General features: G+C 23.6%; 5 protein-coding genes across 5 annotated transcripts; 1 reads left to right on the top strand and 4 right to left on the bottom strand.

The window, feature by feature from the left end:
• Positions 1-65: 65 nt before the first annotated feature.
• On the top strand, positions 66-5,450 carry PCHAS_1139600 (nucleoporin NUP205, putative; the record flags this gene model as incomplete). The annotated part of the gene is made up of 1 exon (XM_738953.2): positions 66-5,450. One exon carries the CDS (start codon positions 66-68, stop codon positions 5,448-5,450), a length of 5,385 nt encoding a protein of 1,794 aa, XP_744046.2.
• A 994-nt stretch (positions 5,451-6,444) lies between these two features.
• Positions 6,445-8,826, bottom strand: PCHAS_1139500 (conserved protein, unknown function; the record flags this gene model as incomplete). Its single annotated transcript, XM_738537.1, has 1 exon — positions 6,445-8,826. One exon carries the CDS (start codon positions 8,824-8,826, stop codon positions 6,445-6,447), a length of 2,382 nt encoding a protein of 793 aa, XP_743630.1.
• A 2,170-nt stretch (positions 8,827-10,996) lies between these two features.
• Positions 10,997-11,539, bottom strand: PCHAS_1139400 (reticulon-like protein, putative; the record flags this gene model as incomplete). Its single annotated transcript, XM_016798708.1, has 1 exon — positions 10,997-11,539. One exon carries the CDS (start codon positions 11,537-11,539, stop codon positions 10,997-10,999), a length of 543 nt encoding a protein of 180 aa, XP_016654083.1.
• A 1,920-nt stretch (positions 11,540-13,459) lies between these two features.
• Positions 13,460-16,658, bottom strand: PCHAS_1139300 (nuclear fusion protein, putative; the record flags this gene model as incomplete). Its single annotated transcript, XM_016798707.1, has 12 exons — positions 13,460-13,540; positions 13,626-13,690; positions 13,867-13,991; positions 14,108-14,186; positions 14,303-14,380; positions 14,469-14,602; positions 14,681-14,727; positions 14,848-14,969; positions 15,118-15,228; positions 15,307-15,398; positions 15,530-15,642; positions 15,756-16,658. The coding sequence occupies 12 exons, from the start codon at positions 16,656-16,658 to the stop codon at positions 13,460-13,462; spliced, it is 1,950 nt and encodes a 649-aa protein (XP_016654082.1).
• Positions 16,659-17,709: 1,051 nt separating this feature from the next.
• On the bottom strand, positions 17,710-19,707 carry PCHAS_1139200 (IGPS-like protein, putative; the record flags this gene model as incomplete). The annotated part of the gene is made up of 1 exon (XM_732385.2): positions 17,710-19,707. The coding sequence occupies one exon, from the start codon at positions 19,705-19,707 to the stop codon at positions 17,710-17,712; it is 1,998 nt and encodes a 665-aa protein (XP_737478.2).
• Positions 19,708-20,183: the final 476 nt, after the last annotated feature.

The following is a 20,183-nucleotide window of genomic DNA, read 5'->3' as shown; positions in this document are numbered from 1 at the left end:
TGAGTTACTAAAAAAAGATTTGTTTTTTTTTTCCTCCTTCAAATAAAGAAATCATTATAAAAAAAATGGATGTGGAGGGCAATTCAATGAATTTCTATAGTATGAGCAATTATGAAGACAATTCAAATAATAAAAATACAAATTTAAATGATAAGGAACAAAATATTATATCAAACAAAGATAATTTAAACTCTACAAATGGTATAACAGATTTAAATTGTGCACTTGATAAATCTTGTGAAAGTTTTGTAACAGTTTCAGATGCATATTCATATTCTAGTTCTCTTTATAAAAGTAATTTTTATGATGACTGTGAAGATAATGATGGTCATAATGCTAACAATGAAGTTAACGCATTAAAACATAGTTATAGTAGAAATAGCTCAAGTGATATTTCAAATGATTCTTTTTCCGATGATCAATATGAAACTCCATATAGAAATAAAAAAGATAATAATATTAATGCAAAAAATGGTTTTAATAATTCTTACATAACATATAATGGTGCGAATAGTTCGAATAATAATATTATCGAGGACAAATCTCTAAATGCAGAGAGTAACCAAAAAAGCAAAATATCAACCCTGAAAAAAAAAACACAAGGTGGTTCCTCGAATGATAAAAAAGAAAATAAAACACATGAAAGTGATGGCGTTTATTCGGAACGGGACTCTAATGATGATTTAGATAATTCCACACATATAGAAAATGCAAAAAATGAAAATGAAAAAACGGATGCTTCGGAAAATGATAGTAATATGGGGGATGACAAACAAAATAATGAAGATTTGGATCAAGATAAAAACAATAAAAGTGAAAATAGCGATGATGATCTTTATTCAGTTATAAGTGGACCAGAAAATTATGATGAAATGTTTATGGACAGCCAAAAAGATGATTATTACATGAATAATAATATAAAATTGAAAAGAAATATTCTTGATGAGAATCAAAATAATAGTGGTCATACTATGAATACTGTAAATGAAGATGATCAATATTTTGATCCTACTAAATATCCAGCATCTGCAAATTTAATAAAAAGAATAAAATTCTCAGATCAATTAGAATCTATGAAAAAAAAAAGAGACGATGGAAATGTATTTAGATCATATGATAGTAGTCAGGTAGGAGAAGAAAAAATAAAAAAAAAAAACCTAAACAACAAATTTAATGTACAAAAGGATTACGAATTTAAGAAACTAGTAAGATCTACAATTAATTTGTGCCACCCCAAAATAAAAAATATAGGTGAAAATGAAGATATAATATTTAATATGGACAGAATATCAAAAATTGTTATTGAAGGTGATGATCAAGACGCATATCAAACTGATGATAGTGAAAATGATGATGATTATGATACAAACAATAGTTTATATGATAGGGTTGATGATATCTTAGATGATAGAAATAAATACATTAAGGAAAAAAGAGATAAATATTTTGCAGATATTAAGAATGGATTTAAAGCTGACACTAATAATAGTGATGGAAAATGGGCGAAAGGTTCGGATAATAAAAATGGGAACCATTTAGATGGTGCAATAAAAAATAATGATGCAATAAATAATGCTTTAAAAATGGATAATAATAAAAATATTGGAGAACAATATATCAAAGACAGTATGGCAAATTCTATGTATTATTTAAATCATGATATGATTGAAATTTATGAAAATGTGTTAAGGTTATATAGTGGGATGTGTAATTATGTTGAAAGAAATAACTGCACAAAAAATATTGTAAGAATTGTACCACATTTAAATAATATATATGATAATAAAAAATTATGTTATATTAAAGATTCTCCTACTTTTAGTGAAATTTATAAAGTGATTCCTGAATGGAAAGATTCATTCGAGCTATTAAATAAAAAAGCACAAACCGATACCGAAGATATGAAAAATATATTAAAAAGAATTGAAAATATTCAAAATGATTTAAATATTTTAAATAAAGACTTAATAGATGATAAAAAAGAATTTGAGAACATCAAATTTGAAACTATCCAACATGAGTCTATGATATCAAATTTTGAAAAAAAAAATAAAACATATATAAAAGGGGTATTAAAATTAGATAATATGTCATTTAAACTAAAAAAAATATATAAAATTAATACAAATAATTTAAATAATTTTAATATAACAGAAAATGTAAATAGATTATTGAAATATGTAGATAATGCAATGACAGATTATTCTCAATTATTTAATGAAGAAAAAAATATAGAAATTTTACGTTTCCAACAGTTAGATAATACATTCAATATATTAACAAATACTGATGATGAATATTCTTTCCTTATGAACTTATTAAAGGATGAACTAAAAGAAATGATATTTGAAAAAAAGGAACAATTACAAAATATTATTAGGAGAACAATGTTATATAAAGCATTTGATACTACCTCATTTAAAGATCAAATAACTAATACACTAAATAAACAAACTTTATTAATTAACCAAATAAAATATAATTTACAATGTAATGTATTATTATTATTTGATATGTATGCAAATTTTTCAAAAAAAAATATAAAAATAATAAAAATCCCTGAAAATTATGTAAAAGATTATACTAATGAGGATATTAAAAAAAGTTATATTATTAAAACATTTAATGATACAAAAAAAAATGTATCTAAATATTTTAATTGTATCCATTTTACAAGAAATAGACCAATCACACATCCATTTTTTATACATTTTTGTTTGGGTGAAAAATTCTTATATCATTTTATTAACTTTATTTTATATCCATTATCAGAAGAAAATCAAAAAAAATTTATGCAATATTGTTCAATACCTGGATTTAATTCATTTCTATTTGTCGATAAAGTTGTGAAATTACATAAAGAAGAACAGCAATTTCCTAGTACCGATTTAACTTATGATTTCTCTTCTGCTTATGATAGAATTGGAAAAACAGATTATAATAATACACCTTTAATAAACCAGGATATGCAAAAATGGAATGAAATAAATCCATATTTGATTGCTTTGAGAAATGCATCTGAGTATTGTTTCCAGTCAAATGCTAACGATATTAATGACAATAATGATGACTATACTAGTTATACACTTATGGATTCAAAAAAAAATGCTTTTGATTTAATAAATCATATTCCAGATTCAATAATAGGAATGTCCAATGCAGCAACTGCAGCTGCTGCACTAGCTTCAACTCCAGGACTTTGCAATAATATTAATTCATCATTAGGATTTTCATCATCTTTTGATAATATGAACAAGTTTAACAATACATTTTCAGCTTTAAATAATCAAATGCCAAATAATAAAAATACCATACTTAATAATGTTACAGGAATGGGTACTAGCATTTCGGGCCTTAATACTGGCAGTTCATTTGCTTCAAATAATAATTTATTTGCAAATAATTCAGGAAGCAATTTATTTGGTTCTACTTTTAATAATACTACAAGCACAACTATGAGGAATAATAGTACTCCTTTTGGAACTACAAATAATAATTTATTATCTGGAGGAAGTTCTTCTCAAAATATGTTTAGTACCAATATGACAAAAAGTTCAACATCTGGCATTTTTGGCAATACATCTACTACTAGCAGTTTTATGGGTTCTGGAATGAATAACACATCTAATATGCCTGGAAGTGGATCTACTAGCTTATTTGGCGGCAATAACTCCCTTGGAAATAATATGCTTAACCAAAATAATGGAAACCTGGCGGGTAATAATTCAGCTGGTGGAATATTTGGTTCATCAAATTATTCTGCTACCACTAATAATAATATGTTAACTGGCTCGACTCCTTTTGGAACTACAAATAATAATTTATTATCTGGGGGGGGTTCCTCCCAAAGCATGTTTAGTACCAATATGACAAAAGGTTCAACATCTGGCATTTTTGGCAATACATCTACTAGTAGCAGTTTTATGGGTTCAGGAATGAATAATACATCGAATATGCCTGGAGGGGGGTCATCCAGCTTATTTGGGGGAGGTACCAGCCTTGGCAATAATATGCTTAATCAAAATAATCGAAGTAATAACATTTTAAATATGCCAACCACATCTACAATGGGCAATCAACAAAACAGTTTGTTAATGAATAACAATGCAACTAGTAATAATAATAGTGGGTTATTTAATAAAAGTACACTTGGTTCTTCGAGCCTGTTTAATTCTTCTATGAATAATAACACAAATTCTCAATTTAATAGAACCACATTAAATACAACATCAAGTAGTTTATTTGGCAATTCGAACACACAAAATACTAATAGCACATTAGGCTCAAACATGGGAATGAATAATAATACAAGTAGTATTTTTTCGGGACTAAATAATAACAAAACTACTATGTTTTCAAATAATAACATGTTTGGAAATAATTTGAATAACAATACAAGTTCCTCCGGATTAAAAACTGGGCTGTTTTCATTATCTTCTGATGCAAACAAAATGGGAAATAATAATAATAGTAATATGCAAAATTCATTATTTGGAAATTCTAGCGGTATGTCAAGAATGAATGCAAATAATAACAATAATAATAGTTTATTTTCTAATACGAATAATTTTGGAGCATCAAGTAGTAAAAATATTGGCAATACAAGTTCATTTAATAGGGGTATAAATATGGGAAGTAGCAATACAACCTCATCATATGGCTTGGGTGGAAATACTAACTTTGGTAATATGATGGGTGGAAACACTAGTGGCAATAATAGCACATTTTCTGGAAACAATAATTATGGTGGATTATTTGGAGGGAATAATGCACAAAAGGGAACAAGTAGTAGCTTATTTAGTAATAACAACACAAGTATGTTTTCAAATAATAATAGAGATACCAATATGTTTAATAATTCAAATAATTCGACATCAAAAAATATGTTCAATAATAGAATGACATATAATAGTACTAGCAATATTACTAGTAATAGTAGCAATACATTTGGAAGTAAAACCGGATTTACTGGTTCTAATAACTTAAACCAGTTTTCAACCACCACCAATAATAGTAGTACTACTAGTGGAACCAATAGTATGTTTTTATCCAATAATAATATGATGCAAAATAAATCTTCTTTCTCACTTTCAAGTAATAACTATATGTCTAGTTCAAATTTATCAAATAATAATAGTTTATTTCAAAAAAATACATTCTCTTCAACACAAACTAATAGAAGTTCCATATCAGGATTTAATACACTAAATAATAATACTAGTAGTAATAATTTTGGAAATAAGTTTCAACAAAATGTGGGAAACACCTTTGGAAATACTTTTGGAAATAATAACAATAATAGTATGTTTTCAAATAACAATAGTTCATCTTTTGGCGCTAATACAAATACAGGTATGGGTGCCAATAATAACTCAATGTTTCAGCAATCAAATTCAAACTTTCAATACAATTTTAAACCTTCAAATAATAGTAGCTTATTTTCGAGATAATATAAAGCCATCCCCATTGGGGAAAACTCTTTTTTTTTAAATCAGTCTTATTACTGTTTCTTGCACAGAAACTATGTTTTTAGATCATGTTTGTTTTTTTATTTTTTTATCGTTAGTATTTTTTATCATTTTAATTTTTTTTATTTTACGTTAGTTTTATCAAATTATACTTTATTTTGTGTATTTACCAACATATTCAAACTTTTTTTTATTCGAAATCAAATAATCACAAATTTTAATATCTTTGACGTTGCATAGACAATCATACTTAGTTTTTTCTTATGACAGGGCATACTATTTTATAAATATACTTCTACAATATATGCTTACTTTGAATTATATACTAGGAAGCCTATATTGTAACACGTGCTTCAATATGCGCTCTCATAATTTCTTTTATTTTTCATGATATGTGCATTACTAGTTAATCCCTGGATAGGTAAAATATGGGATGTTATTTATTCCATTAGTGTGATAAAGGTTAGACAATAATATAACGTATTTGATACATGCTTTTTATCCATAAATCAAACCATTTTTATTTATAGTGACCAATTTTTGAGTACCTTACCAAAGTAATTTCACAAAAATGCGAAATGTGTATGGACTTCCTAACATTCACATACAAATAAGTGCCAAAAATACATTTTCATAGTTAAAAAAAAATTTGTATTTTTTAAATGTTTATTTTAAATGGTTATTTAAACGAACAAAACAAATAAATAAAAGAAAAAAAATATGATGAAACAAGGTTGGATAAAAGCTTTATGTTTTTTGGAAATACACATTAAATGAAATACAGCAAAATAAACGGATAAAGTAACAAAAAAATTAAAAAATAAAAATTCAGCAACAAATCGAAAAATTAAATTGCACAATAAAGGATGTACCAAAAAAAAAATATATCACCAATGAATATGTCAAACATAAAGAAATCGATAAAGAATACAAGAACTATATATACATATGCATTATATAGTTCGTCAAATAATCATTAATCCACACAAATATCGTTAAAAATCGAGTACTTGTTGTAGTAATACTTCTCAATGCTTTTTGCTGTATTATAATCTCCAAATATTTTCAAAAGCAAAGAAGAACTTTCAATTAATTTTTTAACAAATTCTTGATCGAATTGATCGATTTCTTGATTAGCCCAAAAAATTGAAGCCTTTTGCAAATTTTCTAAAATCATAATATTTTTTATTCGATTTTCAAAAATATCCATCCAAAAAGTTGTAAGAATATGTATAATACCTTCTATATCCAATTCGTTTTTACCTTTGGATTTTTCCCAAATATTACTTTTTGGAATTTTACTATCAATTAGCCATCTATCTCCATATTCCATTTCCATAATTTGTTCTATAATAGGTGACAAATGTGCTGATAAAATGTGAAAAATATTTAATATAATATCTAATACTACATATTCATTATTTATATATATATCGCTTTTAACATTCATTAAGAGGTTTTGTATTAAATAAGAAGGATATATTCTTCGATTATTTTCATCAATTTTTAATTTAAGTATAACATCATCATTTATATTATGACTGCTTAATAAACTGTGGGCATTAATTATTATATTCTCACTAGATTTATACAAATTTCTATAAATAATATTTCCAATATTCCATGAAATATATAAATAGGAATTTATAGGAATATTGTTTGAGTAATTATTCCCATGCATATAACAAAAAAAATCTCTAGCTGCAGTAATATTAATATTACTAAAAATATTTTTTCGATTAATATAGCATAATGAATTTGAATTTACATTTCTTTTTTTTCTTAATAAATGTAAATTATGGTCATGTATATTTCGTCTGAAATCTTCATTATTACTATAATTAATAGTATCATTATCTAGTGTTACATTTTTTTTATCGTTTAAATCGTTTAAGTAGGAATTATCATTATTTATTTTATTTTTGCCAAAATCGGCTTGTTTATTTGGTAGACTATTATCATCATCGAGTTCATTAGAATATACAGATATTATTTTATTTGACTTTGAAAAATCTGGAGAAAATATATTTTTATTCCTTAAATTATCACTATAATCATCATTCATTAGTGTTTTTAAACTATTCATATTTAATGAATCATCATTTGTATTATTTTCTTGTTGTGCATTATTATGTAAATATTGACAAAACTGTCTAATAACACTTATGCTACATTGATATATAATATTCATATTTTCATCAATATTATTTTTATTAATTCCATAATTATTTATTATATTATTTGTTAATGCTCTACATTCTAATAATTTTATAGGTGGATAATAATAATATTCTAATATATGAAAAACAGCAGTGCATTCATTGTATATCTCTACATTTTTTATAATAGTATATTTTGTCGTATTTTTAATATTACATTTTATATTGGAATTTACATTATTTATATCCCAAAATATATTTAAATAACATGACTCGTTCATAAATTTATATTTACAGTATCCATTAATACTTGAAAACATACCATCATTATTACAGCCAAATTCACTACACCTAAGAGATGCTATTTTCTCACTAGGAAATTCTACCCAATTGCCATCAGTCAATACTGAGGATTTACCCTTTTTAGCATCGGGCAATATTAAAGTTTGTCTAGTAAAATTTATTATTAAAATATAAAGAGATTTATGAGATTTTCTTAATCTCCTTTCCCAATCATAATTTTTTACATTTATTATAAAACTAAGGGGTAAAATTTCCATTATTTCTTCATTTCTATATGTGCTGTAAAGTAATTTATCCTCTACTGACACACCAATATTATCATTATCATTAGTTGTATTATTGTTTATATTATTACTACCATTGTTTTCATTTTTTCTGATAGCATTTTCCATATTTGCTTTTCTTATTTTTTCTTTTTCTTCTATACTTCGTATATTTAATATTCTTATTAACCCTTTTTTTAGTCTTTTTTTATGGTATTCAATAAACTTTCTCCCTTCCTCTGTCTCTAATATATTTATATAAAACTTGCTGTTATATGTATTATCATGACTATGTTTAACAATAAAATATTTTTGATGTGATAAGATTTGTTTTGTTTCATTTTTTAAATTCATGCCTAATACAGCAGATGCTGTATTATCACCTAATAGAGGAATGTCAAAACGAGAATCTAAAATATATTCTTCATTATTTATTACTACACAATATTGTAAAATACCATAAAAATTGCCCATTGTTTTTGTAAACCGGGCTACGCATTTACCTTCCCCTTTACTATTTATACATTCAGGGGGATTTATTAACCACACCCCATGTTTAACTGAGTGCATATATCTATAAAATGTGCAACTTGTTCCATTGATTATTCGTATATCACATTCTCTGGTCTCCATTATTATGTGTAAATATGCCAATCAATTATATATATATTGTTTTTATTTTATTATGCGCATATATTTTTTGTGTGAGGGGTCGATTTCATATCTGTATATTACAAAATAATGTTTGCTCGACTTCACTTAAATTTTATTTAACCTTGTCCTTTCGCATTACTGCTTGCATTTCTCACACTTACATATTTCTTCTTTTATATATTTAACAATCATATTTCTTTTTTAGTATGCCATTCATATATGTACACTTATAAATGTGTTTTGTATGACAAGTATTTAATTATTTTTGCTTTTTTACCTTTAAATTATTTTATTTTTATATATTATTTTTTGTGTGCCGCCCTTTAAATATGCTTAGATAAGCGATATCGCCAAATCAAATACTTAGCTAATTCAAATATTTTCTTTTTTATTTTTCATATAGAATTTCTCTTAATATGAAACATACAAATTAATATATTTTTTATGTAAAAAAATTTTCAATTATTATTTTTATTAAATTTTTTTTTAATTATGCCTAAAAATTTGTACAAAACTTAATTATTTATTTGCGTGCATACTTGCCATTGTTTATACTATTTCCGTATTCCCATATTTATTCTTTTATTTTTATTTCCATTTATTACATATATTTACAATTATATGTGTAATATTTTTTTTTCAAGTATTTGAATAAATTTATATTCTTTTATAAATATTTTCCAGCATTAATAATAAATATATTTTGCTTTCCTCACGCTAGGATTTTGGAAGTCTCTTTCCCATTTATTTATATTATTTTATCGTTTTATCTTTTATTAATTTTCCATTTTATAATTACAAATATTATAACAACCCACTAACGTATTTCTTTCACGATATTATTAGTTTTTCGTAAATCATGGGGAATATTACTACGAGTATGAATAAATTATTTAACTTCATATATGTATAACTTTGTTGTTTACTCCTTTCCTTTTTATAAATGTGTAGAGAAATATCATTTGCGGCAAATAAATTAAGAAAATATGCTAACCAAAAACAATAAAAAATCAGACAATCATTTATACGCTTTTTAAAAGCAAGAATAGCTAGAACCTACAATTATATTTTGGGTTAATATTGTATAGACAAACAAAAGTATATAAATATCCTTTTCTCTTAATTATTAATGCATATGATATTTTCCTCTTTAAAGGAGCATATAAAAAGGTGAAAAAAATTTAATACAAATTCACGATTAAAAATAATCTATAATATTTTCTTAATCATAAACACCTTATGCTTTGATCACTGCTTGTTTATTTTTTAGCCTCAATAAAACCGGTATATATATAGCATTACCTAGCATTATGCTTCCTACAAAAATGCAATAATTTATTTTATATACCTACTTATTAAGTAATTTTTTTTCGATATATCTTTTTAGAGAAAAATAATACAACATAACCTAATTTATTTTTATTATTATATTGAAAATGGATTTATAAATATTTTATTATTATTGTATATAGTATAGCAAAGTTCTAAATCAAATACAAAAACTAAATAAAATATATAATCATGAAATTCAACATTAAAAAGTTTAATAATCTATAACTTTATAACATTGATAAATATTAATTTATGCAATTTTTTATGTTCTTAATTTATCCTTATACTCCATATAAAGAATTATAAATATTATTTATATGGATAATACATAAATACACACATTGTATTAACAGAATATAGCATTAAAAAAATTATATAATCAAAAAAAAAGTTAGAATATACATATCATGAATGTTTTCTAAGATATAATATAGAATATGCACATAACGCAGGGATACGTAAAAGTATTCAATATATATCCATATATATTTACATTTTTTGCGAATCGGAAGTTATATATATAATGCGCATATTTTGAAAATTTATGTACTTGCATATTATTTTTGTATGAATTAAAGGAAGATTCATAATGTCTTTCAAATAAAGTGCCATTCCTTTCGTTTTCCTTCTTTAGTAAAATATCAAAATTACTTAATAACTTTCCATTTTGTATTTTAAAGGCTAGCTTCCCTAATCATATATTTCTTCAGGTATGCATAGGATTACAATAGATTTAATTATATTTGTTTTGTTTTTGATTATTCCTTAATCTTATAATTATAACCAATAATTTTATAAATCGGAGGAATATTAAAAATTAAATATTCTTTTTGATATGCTTCAATTTAGGTATGTTTTCATATACATATTTAGCTTGCTCTTTTATGTCAACATAGCATGGGTATGCAACTGCGTATATCTTCTTAATATATACATTGCTGATATGGTTATATAAAAATATACCCCAAGTTAAAATATAAAACAAAACGCTAAAATTGAGAAATGAAAAGAAATTGCCTATTAAATATATAATAACAATTACAGTTAAATTTTCCATTTTATTTTTCCATAATAGATATTTTCTGATTTGTGTCAATTTATCGTTTATTAGTTCATATAAATATGTTATAAAGCTATCTAAGACTTTTTTTGATACAATTTCTAACTTTTCATTTTCCTTGTAATCTGTTACTGCATTTACCTGTAAAAATACAAATAAACCACTAACCAAAAGTAATAAAATACATAATGTACTTATAACTTGTATAAAGGTATGGTTAAAAATATAGAGTAGCATATAAAATGCATTTATCGAAAAGAATATCGATAAATTTATTATCTTTGAATTGACAGTAGTCATTTTGCAAACAAAATTTATATAAAGTAATATATTATTTCTTAAAATTTAATTTTATAATATGTTGCATATACATTTAAATAAATATTTTTTTATATTATATGCCTGAAATATTAATTCTTATTTTTATGATAAATTATATTAATCTAAAAAAAATAAAAAATATATTCTATTAACTTTTATTAACATACTTTATAAATAAGAAAATATAATATGGTTATAAAAAGATATTTATTTAGGATAGAGAAACGCTATTATTATTTAATATTGTTATATAATAATTTGTGCTTGTATTATTAAATAAAGAAACAAAAATAATTGATTTTTCTTAAAAACAATAATAATAAAAAATATTTAATATTCCGTCAAAACATAATAAATAAAATAGGGCGTGGTAGTGTAGGTATATTACCAAATTATTATTTATAATACATGTTTTATTTCTTATTTTTTTTTATTTTGTTTTTTTTGTATGGTATTTTGTGCACATAATAAAAAAAGTAGTATGCATATTTAATGCTATTTAAATTAAGGGTTGATATCATGCTTTTTTGTAAATGCATATATAAAATGAGGGTATACTAAATATATATGTTATGCAGTAATATGTTTTAAATATTTTGTTTGCTTGTATACATAATATATTATATAATAAAATTAATTACGATTTAACCGTAATAATTGTTGGAAAGGATTATTGTGTGCCCGTACTTATTTTTTATTTTATTATTATTTTTATTTTTCCCCCCAAATATCGAAAAATTTGCATATATAAATAAAAATATGTTTCCTCGCATTTATCATTCTGCATGCTATGTGGTTAACAACGGATTATCATTTTTGTATATTATATATAAAATTTATTTTTGCATTATTCGATATAATAAATATACTATATATTTTTTGATATATTTTAAAAATATTTTATTTTTAATTTCAATATTTCATTAGGTTTAAAAATAAATAAAAATGTATCATTAAATATAAAATTGTGAGTTTATTTTTGTACTGTTTAAAAGTTCTTACGATAGTATGAAAATTATTTATTACAAAACCGGCATAAATAAATATATACAGTTTTAATATATTGCATGTTGCTCATAATATAATAAATATATCAAAAAACGAACATAAACGAAAAGGGAAGAGTTGCTCATATTCCTTTAGACATGATCAATTACTACTTTCGAAATCTATTAATTATTTTAACAATATATTTTCATCATATCCATTTTTTGTTTTTTTATTAACTTAAAGAGTCATATTATATACATATTCAAATAATTAGCAACACAAATGCTATTAGGTGATGGTAATATAACTTAAACGTTGTTCTGTTTTATTTGGGTTAATAAAATAATTATATATTTTGTAAAAAATTACATAAAAAGTATATTATGGCATAATAATATACATTATTTGTAAAATATTTATAATTCTACTTTGTGATATATACTATATAGATTTTCTCGACAGTTGTTAATAATTATTAAAGTTATTTATTCTAGACTTAAATTTATTGTTGAATATAAGCATTTAGTTATTTGTTTACTTAAAAAATGGTACCATACATAAACAAATCGATATATCAATTATTTAACAAAAAAATACATGTATTATAAAATAAGACAAATGGAAAAAATATTTTTATGGATGTTAAAAATGTATATTGAGTATTTTTAATACGGAAAATTTAAGTTAAAAAAAAATGCATTGCCAGTAAAACACTGTTTTATGTATATATATTAAAATATATTCATATAAAATAATAATTTATAAATAAGGATATGTACTTTATAGAATATTTGTTTCATAATTTTTGATAAGAACAAATATGTAAGAATATTTCTTTTAATGCATGTGTGAATGCAAATTTTATAAACCTTCAAAAAGTAAAAGTTCTTTACTTTTTCATGTTTTCATTCAATCAGATAAATTACGTTGTGCGTTTTCTTCGTTTGTCTCCATGATTATTGTATTGTTATCACTATATCCATTACTTTCCTGATATTATAAAAAATATATATAAATAAATAGTTATATAATAAAGTAACAATGATAATAATTTTTATCCCTTTTTATGTATTACAAAATCTTTTAATCTTTTGGCTCGCATTTTCATTATTTCCTTATGCTTTTCATTTATTATATTTACTGTTGTAATTTGAAATGTATAAAAATAATAACGTATGCTTATAATTCCACCAAGTAAATGCATTTCTTTCCACACAATAAGCATATGACACACGGAGTAGCTTATTATTTAGTATGGATGTATTATCAGGGTGAACAATTATAATGTATTATATATATTCATTTGTTTGATTTACTGAAAGTAATCGGGTTTTCGGTGTATGCGTTTACATTTCTTGGTGATGGAAAATAATGAAAAAATAACGGACGCTTTTTCCTATGCATTGTTTTTATTCGTCTTCCAATCGATTCGTCATTTGATCTAATCATAAAAACGGAGAAAATGAAATAATGAAAAGTGAATCAATCGATATTTGTGTCACATTATATTATTATTTTAAACTATAGCATTCCTTTGTCTTATCCTATTTTAATTACTCAAATATTTCTTCGGGCGATAGATTTTCACTGGCAAGGGATGTATCTGAGCTACTTATTTCGTCGTCACTAATATTGTCTGAAATATTTTTAATAGAATGTTTAGGCATCATACGGCGCATATATATTTCAAAGACACATATCATGCAGTTTTTAATCATATGTATGTATTTATTTTATATATATATTCCTTACATATATTGAAATCTTTATCATCGTCATACATATTATCAAGATCTTCGTTATAATTTAACCATAACTTTAGAATATTAGCTAAAGAAATAAAAAGATAAAGTAGAAATTATAAACTACTTTCTAAATTATGTATATTTATTTTTTTTACTATTTTTTAATTTGAAACCTGTATGCTGATCTATATTGGCGTCGTTTCTTTCGCTATCTGGTTTCATATATTTATATCTTTCTGTTCTATTTTCAATAAGACCTTTTATATACTTCAACTCCTCTTCGATTTTTTTTGCGGGTTCCTTATACCTGAAAAGGTGAATCATATATTCCAGTGTAAAAAGAACATTTCAAGAATGGAAGCATATAAAAAATATGAATTATTACGTTATTATTGTGCTTATAAACACTTTTAAACACGCCCCAGCAAAAGCCTGAAAAAATTGATGATAAAAAATTGCACATATATGCATAAATATGTATAGACGCAGTCAATGAATGTAGAAAATTTCTCATTTATTAATTTGGATATATTTTTAATTTTTTTCCTTTACATATCTTATTCCTTTTACTGAATAATTAATAATATTATCATTAATCATTAAAAACATATATTTTTGAATGAGCATAACAATTTTTTTAAATAATAGTTCGCTCAAAAAACAAAAAAAAACACCTGAAAAAAAATAATAGTTAAATTTAGCATGTAAATATATTGTCTAATCAAATTAACAAGTATAGATTCATATATATTCATGTAACTCTAATAAAAATTCAACCACTTCTTTGAATAAACATTTTCAAACTTTTTTTTTTATTCTTACATGAAATAATCCTTGCTCTACTGTTGTATGCATAATTTCGTGATGTTATAAAAATGGCTATTATTAAAATAAAAAAGTAAATTACAAACATTTTAAACCCCTTCACAAATCCTAAATGAATTACAAAAAAAGGAATTAATAAATAGATAAAAATAAGCATAAAAGAATATTAAAAAAACATTTTCTTACTGCTAATAGATTCGTGGTGCCGTTTTATGCTTGATAAGATTGCTATAATATCACTAAAATCACTTTTAAGCCCTTTTAAAAAGTTATCAAATCTATACAAAGAGAAAAATAGAGTAAAACATGTTCGATTAACTTATCCAATATACCTCCATATATACGTGCATGTGCATATGCATATGTATTTTTCGGTGTGTATCTAAAACATATTAATTATTTGAATTACCTATTTGTGTTCTCTATTTGCTTTATTTGTGCATGCTCTATTAATTTCATGTTTTCTAAATTTGTGGTCATCTGCTTTGTTATGTATAGAGAGGTTTCAGCTAATCTGTTAATCTGGTGATTTGGTAAATTATAAGAAAAAGAAATAAATATACATGCTAAACAAACACAAATATGTATCAATTTTGACACCATACATGTGTAGACAAATATAGATTAAAACTCACATTTTCTTCGGTTCTTTTATTCCATTCAACTGACTGTATATAAAAACAAATGTCATCAATGTGATTCAATTCTGAATGATATATTTGAAAAGCAGTATCTGACATATTATCATTTCCTGTGCAATTAGTAACAATTTTATATTTTAAATTTTCACATAATTTTTTGTTTATATTAATATCATTATGTGAACCATTCTCATTTGGCATATAATTATTATCATGATAATAATCATTCGTATGATTTTGATATCGTAAGTTATGTTCGTCACTATTATCTGCATTATTATAATTATTTTCATTATTTTTTAAAGCCAACTCCCCTGCTATATTAGGGTATTCTCCATTTGGATTGGTATCATAAAGACATGGGTTTTTTGTATTTTCTATTTTTCTTAATTCATCAAGACTCAATGTTTCAGCAATATTTTCATTTTGAAATTGATCAAACATATTATTATTATATAAATATATTTGCAATTTACTTAAATTTTTGGGATTTAATATGCATCCTGATTTTTCATCCGGGAAACTTCTAATCGATTTAACAAAAATACATTTTGTTTTTGCTAAAGCTAATAATGATTTATTATTTTCATTTATTTCATTACAGTTATACATATTTAGATTATTTAACTGATCAAGTACATATTCATAACATTTTATTTCCTTTACATATATATTATTATCATCCAAGCTATCTTCATATTCTTTGTATCCATTCTTGTTTTTTTTTTTTGCATATTCTTCTTCAGCTCTTTTTTTTGCTTTCAAAATTTCATAAAATGCTTCCTTACCCCTTTTAATCCTTTCTACTAACAATTCATTGTTTGTGCCATATTTGAACATATATTCTCTGGATATTTTAAACTGTATAATTAATATGAACATAAAAAAATATATCATATTTAACTTGTGTTAACGTGAAAATGCCCTTTATAAATTCTACTTAGACAGATATATAGGACAAGCAAACAAATTTTTGTATATATTCAGTCTATATACGTGTTATAAATATATTCTTATTAATACGTATATTTGCTTTATGTATATTGTGTGTACTTATTTGTTCGCTCATTTTTTAGCACCTTTTCAGTTTTTTTTCAATTTAATTTTTATTTATACAAACACATGAAGCTCATTTTTTACAGTGATGAAATGAAAACGAATATAGGCTTATGTGTACATTTGTTTTTCTTATTTTTTTCAATAATAAGGCATTTATAAAAAATTATTTCCTTATTTTATATATTTTTAGAATTTACGTGCTTTTTTATTCATTTAAAAATTTTATATAAATTGAAAAATAAAAAATTTAAGATATATATATACAATTATTATATCCTTTAAAATTTATAAGAATTGCTTTCAAAATTTCTATCTTTTTTAATCGTATAATAAGGCTATATATATTTTTTTTGTTAAGCCCTTTATTTTATTTATTATTTTTTATATACTTTTGATTGACAGTCTTTTTTATATAGTTACTGCAATAAGTATTGAGAATATATAGACAAATTTATAAAGCCTATTTAAAAGTATATTAGAAAAATTGCCATAAGTAATGCCCTCGTTTTAGAGGCCATATGATTTATGAGAAGGTATAAACAATGTAATTCAAATTGAACAAAAAAAAAAGAATAAAAATAAACAAATGGAAATAAATCTCGTAAAATTAATAAAAATAAATTACGATATAAACAAATAGACAAAAAAAATGTCTAAAATAGGAGAAAATCAACTGTATAATAAATTCTATGATATTATTATAAATGATTATAAAAATTTTAATGAAAAAAAATGTTAAACATAATATAAGAAAATCGTAAGAATAAATATTACATAAATATGAAAATATTTGAGGGTAGGAATAAATTTATGGGAAAGCTCCAATAAATAGATTACATAAATATTTCATATGTGCATTTAGAGAGCATCAACATGCGCACATAAGATGTCATTGTGAATCCAGTCCTCTTGAAGATGAGTCATCTGAATAATCATCTAACAATTTATTATCAATTTTATGACCATTTCCAGAATCATTTGTGTCAAAAAATTCTTTTGTTAAACGATTAATATCAAAATCATTCATTTGGCTTGATGGGAACCCTGTGAAATTGTTACTATCAACATTTATTTCACCATTTTGTATTTTTTTTTTTTGTTGTACAGCATTTTTAATAGAATTTTCTATATTATTAATCTCTTCATCTGAGAAAAATTGTTTCAAAAAATTTTTGTCTAATTTTGTAAAATTTTCTAAAAGGGATTCTAATTTTTCTTCCTTTTTAATACTTTCTTCTTCAGAAAAATTGTCATAATTTTTGCACTGATCATCAACCTCTTTAATAATATCTTTCATCTGATTTAAAAGGGTTATCTCTTTTTTTCTTTCTTGTTTGAAATTATTAATAATTTTTTTTTCATCATTTGTTAAAAGAGAAGAACTGTCTTGTTTTACATTTTCGTTTTTTTGATTAATTTGTGGATCTTGGGTTGTTTCATTTTTTTTTATTATCTCTTCATTTGTCTTTGCATCCTCAACATCAATGAAGTCCTTTTCATAATCCTTTAACATTTTTTCTGAATAATTATTTTCTAAATTCTTATCATCGTACATTTTTTCCAAATTTTTTGTAGTATCTTTGTAATTTTCATCTGTTGAATTATTTTTATAAGTTAAAAAATCTTTCAAATAATTATTTCTATTTAAATATAATAAGGTTTTATGGGGTGCCTTCCAATTTTTACAAGATTGCACAAAAGTCTCCAAATCATCATCAATAAGTTTTTTTTCTAAACATATACTATCATAACCTAGACTACCTAATTTTTCTACATAATTTACATCACTAACATTTATTTTAGCTATAGTTATTAATTCAGGTATAGAATAACTAATAGCTTTAATTGCATGATTATATTCATATCGATTATTAATAAAATCAAATTCGTTTATCATAAGAATATAACTACCACATTGAGTAGCATAATATATATCGTTATAATCATGTACTTCTACTATAGCTTGAGTGCCTAGATTGACACAATAATTCAGCATATCTTCTAAATCATTTCTTAAATAAGACAAATTTAATATGACTCCATCAGCTTTATTTTCAACTGCTAATGCTATTTGAATTGGGTGTATTATTACATCATCTACTACAACTGCTGGTCTTGAATTTCTTGTCAATGTTCTTGTACTTTTAATGACATCAGATAAATCATTTAATGTTCCTTGTGTTGATAAACTATCAATATTAACTATTAATACATCAAATCCTATTTTATGTAGCATTAAACTTGCTTCACCAGGGTTTGTTAAATTAAGAAAATTATGTTGATATACATATTTTTCATTATTACTACTATTAACCATTTTTTCATTTTGTTTTCTTTCATTTTCAATTTCATAATTATCTATATTTTTTTTTAAATCCAAATTTTCATCATTTGTGTTAGTACTACAAAATACTTTTCTTTTTATATCTGCTACCATTGACAATCTATGCTTTTCATCGGAATGTATTCTTTTTAAACTTTCAGATAATTTATTATTCATTGTATGCTGCAGATACTTTAAGCGTATTTGCAATGGACTATTTTCATCAGCATTTTCTTCTAATAACTTAGTTACTTCATATTTTTTATTTTCAATAATTCTGTTTATATGTTCATATGCTAAATATGGGTTTCTATGATCTCTTCCGTATAATTTAATATATTTTATTTTATTTTTTTTGACATGTAGAGAAGGGTTTTCATTCTTTCTTCTTCGGCTTTTTGCAATATCACACGTCTGTATATAATACCTTCTATCTCCATTTATGTTACCATAATACTCAACTTTTGGCATTCCCAAACTTCTGTTTGTCTTTGTAATCTTTGCTGAGAATACATATCCTATAGTATATATTATTAAAAGGAATATCAGGTTTATTCGCAGCATTTTCCATTATATCACACATGCATACATATATTAAGATATGCACATGAATATATATTATTTTATATTTTTTTAATATATTTTTTTGAGGGGAATCCTCATATATGTTTTCGTAATTGATATGAAACACATTTCTTAAATTGTCCCTTTATATTGCTCATTGTCACAAATATACCATACAATAGTATCATAAGGTTTGTATTTCTTCCCTACAATACCCACTTTTTTCAATTTTGTTTGAGAAATTTGGTGTAATTAAATTGGATTGGTTTATTAACTATTTATTTTTCTAAAGGGTGCGACCGTTCACATTCTTTTGCTTTTTACTAAGTAATTAATTTCTATATTTCATAAATATTGAAAAAAAATCTCTTAAAGAAATTCACAACAGGAATCAAATGCTTGATTTTTTTTTAATATTTATGATGCATCCATAAAAAATATATGAAGTAATTATATGAACAAAGGCTTATTTTTGA

The sequence above is a fragment of the Plasmodium chabaudi genome (genome assembly GCF_900002335.3).
Source record: "Plasmodium chabaudi chabaudi strain AS genome assembly, chromosome: 11".
Lineage (NCBI taxonomy): Eukaryota > Apicomplexa > Aconoidasida > Haemosporida > Plasmodiidae > Plasmodium > Plasmodium chabaudi.
The sequence above is the reverse complement of the archived record's forward strand: the minus strand, read 5'-3'. Positions and strand labels throughout refer to the sequence as shown.